Source organism: Opisthorchis viverrini (genome assembly GCF_000715545.1).
Source record: "Opisthorchis viverrini unplaced genomic scaffold opera_v5_316, whole genome shotgun sequence".
Lineage (NCBI taxonomy): Eukaryota > Metazoa > Platyhelminthes > Trematoda > Opisthorchiida > Opisthorchiidae > Opisthorchis > Opisthorchis viverrini.
This window is the reverse complement of record NW_008751971.1, coordinates 83,692-89,354: the sequence shown is the minus strand read 5'-3', so window position 1 is coordinate 89,354 and position 5,663 is coordinate 83,692. Positions and strand designations below refer to the sequence as shown.

The 5,663-nt window shown below is 45.0% G+C and overlaps 2 protein-coding genes across 2 annotated transcripts in view; one reads left to right on the top strand and one right to left on the bottom strand.

Moving 5' to 3' along the window:
- Positions 1 to 569: 569 nt before the first annotated feature.
- T265_09879 (hypothetical protein) lies at positions 570 to 971 on the top strand (the record flags this gene model as incomplete). Its single annotated transcript, XM_009176086.1, has 1 exon — positions 570 to 971. The coding sequence occupies one exon, from the start codon at positions 570 to 572 to the stop codon at positions 969 to 971; it is 402 nt and encodes a 133-aa protein (XP_009174350.1).
- Positions 972 to 1,651: 680 nt separating this feature from the next.
- T265_09878 (hypothetical protein) overlaps positions 1,652 to 5,663 on the bottom strand; it is a gene marked incomplete at both ends in the record, with an annotated part of 22,179 nt that continues 18,167 nt past the window's right edge. The window contains 2 exons of the mRNA XM_009176085.1: positions 1,652 to 1,887; positions 4,917 to 5,035. Coding sequence (XP_009174349.1) covers positions 1,652 to 1,887; positions 4,917 to 5,035 — 355 coding nt within the window. The remainder of the gene's footprint in view (positions 1,888 to 4,916; positions 5,036 to 5,663) is intronic.

Here is a 5,663-nt window from a genome sequence, read left to right as displayed (position 1 = left end):
GGGAAAGGGGGAGGGGTATATTTCTAATGGCACCCTTTGCCTTACGACTTTATGCCTAATACCTTAGTGCACGTGCAACTAGCCAAATGTTTCTTACTTTAGTCCACGAACGTACGTTAGTTTTCCACGTTGGACAAAGAACTTCACATTTCACCTGAAGTTAGTCTCCCATGGCTATAAGTGTGCATCTGAACGGCCGTTCGTTATGAGGCATAGCGTCCACCGCAATAAGAAAGCGGGTCGGCTTTACGGAGAACGATACAAGCTGCTATATTCATATCATGCCTCCTAGCTGCGGCCATGGCAGGCAGCATTCGTTATTTGGTGGGATTACTAAAAAGTGCATAGTTGCTGTCTTTCAATTTTTAACACTTGACTTCCAGCTGTTGCGCAGACAGGTAATCAGGGCAAGATGGCTCAAGCGGTTGGAGCGCGAATTTACTGACCAGAAGGTCTGTGATTCGAACCTGACCTCTGTCTCTCGAATACCCTGTCTAGGTTTGGGCAACTTGACAGTATCCCAGCCGTCGTGCTTCCTTTTGGTAGCATGGCAGCTAGGTACCGAAAAAATGTTGGTGCTGAATGATGATAATCAAGGCGATTTCATCAGATCACAAGAAATCACCCCCCTACGAACGAGTATCACTAATACAGGACCGGCTATCGCAGATGTCCCGGCGATTTTCAATGAAATTCTTCAATTAATCTCACAGATCCAACGACGACCCCACAGGAAGTCAAGAAGTCCCAAGGGGAATTCCGAACTGTCTTCCGAACCCGAAGCGTTGAACATCTTCAGAACATCGCAAATGGATCGTCTGCCACTGTTACACTTCCTATCTACCGGTCCCAAGGGTTTCACCAGAACATCTTACGAAAGAAACTGGGATGATCATAAGGGAAACGTCTTTTGGTTATCCTCACGGCTGGAACGCGAAATGAATGAGCAGCGTGTCGCAGTGAATTGGTGAGAAACTATCCCAGAAACAGTTTAGGTGTATCAACGGAATGAGATGCCGAGTGCTTACTATAGATCAATAAAAGTTAACTGCAAAGAAGGATTCCTGATAGTATTGGAGATCTCACATGAAACATGTTCCTGTACGAGGATGGGTAAGTCTCGATCATATCATGTAACGTTTTAAAGCCCTCAACAACCAGAGAATCAAATAGAGTATTGCGGTGCCTTTTGGAAATTGGAACGACATATACAACCGCAAGTCCCCATATTTACACAGTGTGTGATCTCATTCATAAAGGTACTGAGTTCAGTTAGGCCAGTGGAACAAGGAGAAAACGCAATTAGTCAAAACGATGCGATTGTCAATTAAGGCTTGCTTGGTGGCATTCATGGGAACTTTTAAAAAATTCCAACTACATTAAGGACAAAACGATGCGATTGTCAATTAAGGCTTGCTTGGTGGCATTCATGTGAAATTCTAAAAAAATCAAACTGACATTAAGGATCGGGAGTGGGCTGGGTGGCACGGTAGGAGACTAGATAATCGAATGAAAGGACACCTGAGAAGGACCACCAGCAACAAATGCCCTGAAGTTGTGCGTCTTCAAGGAACCTTCCATATGCACAATTACATATAATAAAGGACACTCATTCAAGAGAGGAGAGGAAGAACCCTGGCACAGGAAGGGGCTAATCATCCCAAGTTCCAACTTCAAATCGGGACAGTGAATTCACAATACACACAGGTTTCCCGTCTGCAGGCAAGTCGACCACGCGCACGGTGTTTGTTGCTCCTGGGCCGGCTTTCCATCCAGTCACTGTCACGACCCGATCGCCGCCGGAAACGAACAGACGAGAACGAGCATAGTCGATTGCAGCATTCATGCTTGCGTCCATGTCTTCACACCAATCCTCAAGTTGTTCTTCTAAACAAAAAGAGAGCGAGAGACAATAGACGGCACCATTAGTTCAGACTGCATTCAGATAGAAGAGAACAATTCTGAATGTGGTGCGTCTAAAGTAAGAAGCCTATTGCGACACCTTCCTGAAACTTTAAACTCTGAGTGGATCAGATGTGGGACTGGATCAAATACAAACTAGGCGCAGTTGAGTTCTGTAAGATGTATCGTAGGCTGCACGAATTTCTATTGTTCCATAACCTCGATTTTGTCACCATGCGTTCCAGTAAGTTCACGCCTTACTCATTTAGATGTCTTGAGCTGAGATTCTGATATGATTCCATTGTACTACTTTCAGAAAGGTGAACTGACAAAAAAGCCATCGGCGGGCAATGGGAGCAGATAGCAACATCTACATGTAAACAAAGAGACAGAAGATTGCATGAAACGGATGAGTCCACAGAAGAAACCTGAATTCACATATGTATTGCGTCCTACTGAGATTTTCGCTGCTTCACAAAGTACGGACTAAAGGTGTTCTCGTATATTGTTTCGTTCAATTAAACTTTTACCGTGTTCAGTTGCTTAGTCTACATATCCGTTCGATACGTCGTTGTGTCACGTCTTACATAAGCACTTTAGTCGTTCCTCACAAGTCACTCGTCCGGTACGCTGTCGGTGTTGATTAGTGGCGCATAGAACTGAGTCGTGTAATCGGATATTGGGCACTAGCAATAAACGCGTGCGACCCCTGCAGATTTTACCTTTGTTATTCCATGAGTAAACAGGAGTGGTTTTCCGCATTGTGCGACGTTGATTCCTTGTACGGCCTGAAACCCACCTCGATAATTATCACTATCAGGACGAGTAGGCACGGTAGCGGACAAATGAATATCTCCAACCCATCCGTTGGATCAAGGAGTCATCAACCTACAAGCCTTATTCTGTTGACAACAGCACCATGGTAGAGCAATGACCTTGGTCGAAACAAACACGTGATCCAGCTGGGAAAATGGTTCGGTCTTTTCAGCAGATATAGTTCTGCAGAACCATGAGCGATCCCTAGTCACCGCGACTAGTGCGGTGGAAGCGGGCCTGACGAACCCTAGCAAACCGAGTACAAGACCAACACAACCTTGTACCAACAAAAAGAATCCGACCGAACAAGCGCACAGTAATAGACAATTTTGAAACCAACTTCCAGCTAACTGCAACCATAAGGTTTCAGTGCTATTTACCATTCCTACCAGTAGTGTGTGCCGTTCACACCGGAATGGAATTTCCTCCAATACCATAGCGACCGTGAGGAGCAGATAAAGAAAATTGGATCTAGCTTCACCGGAGTTGAATTAAAGAGAGGAGAACTATTTAATTTTCCCCTTTGGTGGACAGGAACTGCTGGATTAATTTTACACAGACGGCGACGTAAACTTGGGCAAGACCCGATGGGTCGCCTAGGAAACAAATACAAGTGAGCCGAAATCGATACGAGTTCGCATCGGTTCAAGGACTTAGGCTGATTGCCAGATTGTATAATTCCACTCTTTTATCCTTATTCACACTACACTGTGCGTCTATCAGGCTCTGACAAGAAGAAACGGATCTAATTCACAAGCTCGATAAACAAATCAGTCGGGAGTGCTCAGCCTATTTCCGCTTTTTTTCTTCACACTTAATGAATGATTTAACTCTCACTCAGCAATGATGATAGAAATAGTGCATCTGGCGTGGAGAAGGGGTGTAGGTCACTTCCCAAATTATTTCAACATGCGAGGCTATTGTGTTGGTTACCAAGGCAGAGCTTTCATAAATCAGTGATTCAAGGGTAATTCTGAGACTTCGCGTTTAGTATGACTAAAGTTTGAGATGTAAGGAGCTGACCACCGGCTTGCATGACAGCTAAGCTGCAAAGATAGTTCAGGACAACGAAAGCACTGGTGCATCTGCTGAAACGTGTCATCTACGGCACGGACGTGATACCAGCCTTCGTTAAAAAACGAATAAACAGAGAGTTCTGTGCGGTCCTATCCAATTCAGATCACCGACATGCTGATGCCACGAGAGGAAGACATCGATGCGTCTGCCGTGGTGCCTAAGTTTTTTGAGAATGGCATAAGCAAAAACGAAGTTCCCGCAAGGACATTTGGAACGGGAGGGGACAAGTATATCACACAACGAGCTTTCGGTCCCGGGCATATTCCCCGCACATGGAGTGATCGTTTACCTCTGTGCGCGCATTTCACAAGACCAGAAAACCAATAGAAGGAAACACCTGAAGGTTAAAAAATGAAGAACCTAAACACTAAGCTTGCTTCAGTTCAGTCTCCCAGGCTGAGGCCCAAAAGATGGTGAGAACACGTGGATGATGATGCCTGCTGATGTGACGGAAAATCGACCCCAATGGCGTACGCGTTGTGAATTCTTATCTTGACGTCTCGCCGTTTCGATCAGATTCGCGCCATCTAGGGGAAGTCCAGAGACAGAGGTCGGGTTCGATAATCCAAGGACCTCATAAAGCCCAGAACAGCTTGACAGGGTGTGTTAACATATGCGTTGAGGACAAGATAAAGGCGACTGATTTCCCACAACCACGGAGTGCAGAATGTGAAATAGGCTCGCCCATTAGCACCAAAAAACGCCTACTTCTGTACAGTATGTGGTTAGATGCGATGGAAATATTGTTAGGATCGGGAGAAATCGTCCAAGCAGATGCACTGAACGGTCATTTAGGTCGTGTGAAACTGATCCAATACTGTTTGTGAATAGATCAGACATCAGGTAACGGAAATGTGGTGTACGGCAAGAGAACTTCCGTGATTTATTGAGAGATCCCTTTGAAGAAAGGCCATTCTATACGAAGCTTCAGCGAAGGCGACGACGCAAATAGGGCGAATTTTTCAAAATGGTTCCTTCACCACCAGTTGTCGAACAAGCATCTATGTTCTTATAAAGATGTAAATCGTTTAACCGTGGACAAGTTACGATAATATCGTTACGTTAGTTACATTGACCATTCTCCAGCACGCCGATGTGGTGGTCGAAGTACATAAACCTACCGAGATATAAGAAAGGATGAATTCCACGAAAAGAGTGGCACCAGCGGGCTACTTGGACATCTCTCACGACGGCGACGACTGGACAAGAGGGTCGGAACGCGGCGATAGTGCTAGCTGACCTGAAAGCAAAAAGAATCTGATTATATCACAAACAAAATAAACGAAATGTAAACGACAACTTCTCAAGGAAGATGTGTTTTGCAATGGACGTTCTGAGATAGACGAGGCCGATGACAGGTTGCGTAAACAAATTGTTAGTTGCCCAGGCCGGTAGGTCAGTCGTTCCAAAACAGATTACAGCGGAAATGACGGTTTAATTTATGGATAGCTACTGGCATATGATGATCACAAGCATCACACGGAGTATAAAAGCCATCGAGCGAGGTCTGTTCATTCACACGGATAACGTTGCATTCATTCATCTCGTGGACAGTGACCGTGGACCGATCTACATCAACTGAATGTCGGTCGTGTGTGAATATGTCGCACAACACCAAACTGAAACGGAAAAATTCGATTGGTTTGCTAAGTGCTTCGAGTATGTTAGGTGAACAGTCAGGCTGACTTCACTTGCAGTGGAATTCTGGTTTAGAACATTCGTATTTCGGCTACCAAATAAGGTAATTTATGGCGACCTTGTCACAACACCACCCATTGTAGTGACAACGGACATGGCCTGACGTTGCATTCGACCAATCACTGTGAAGACAAATACACTCACTCTCATGAGGACAAAAAGTGAAAAAA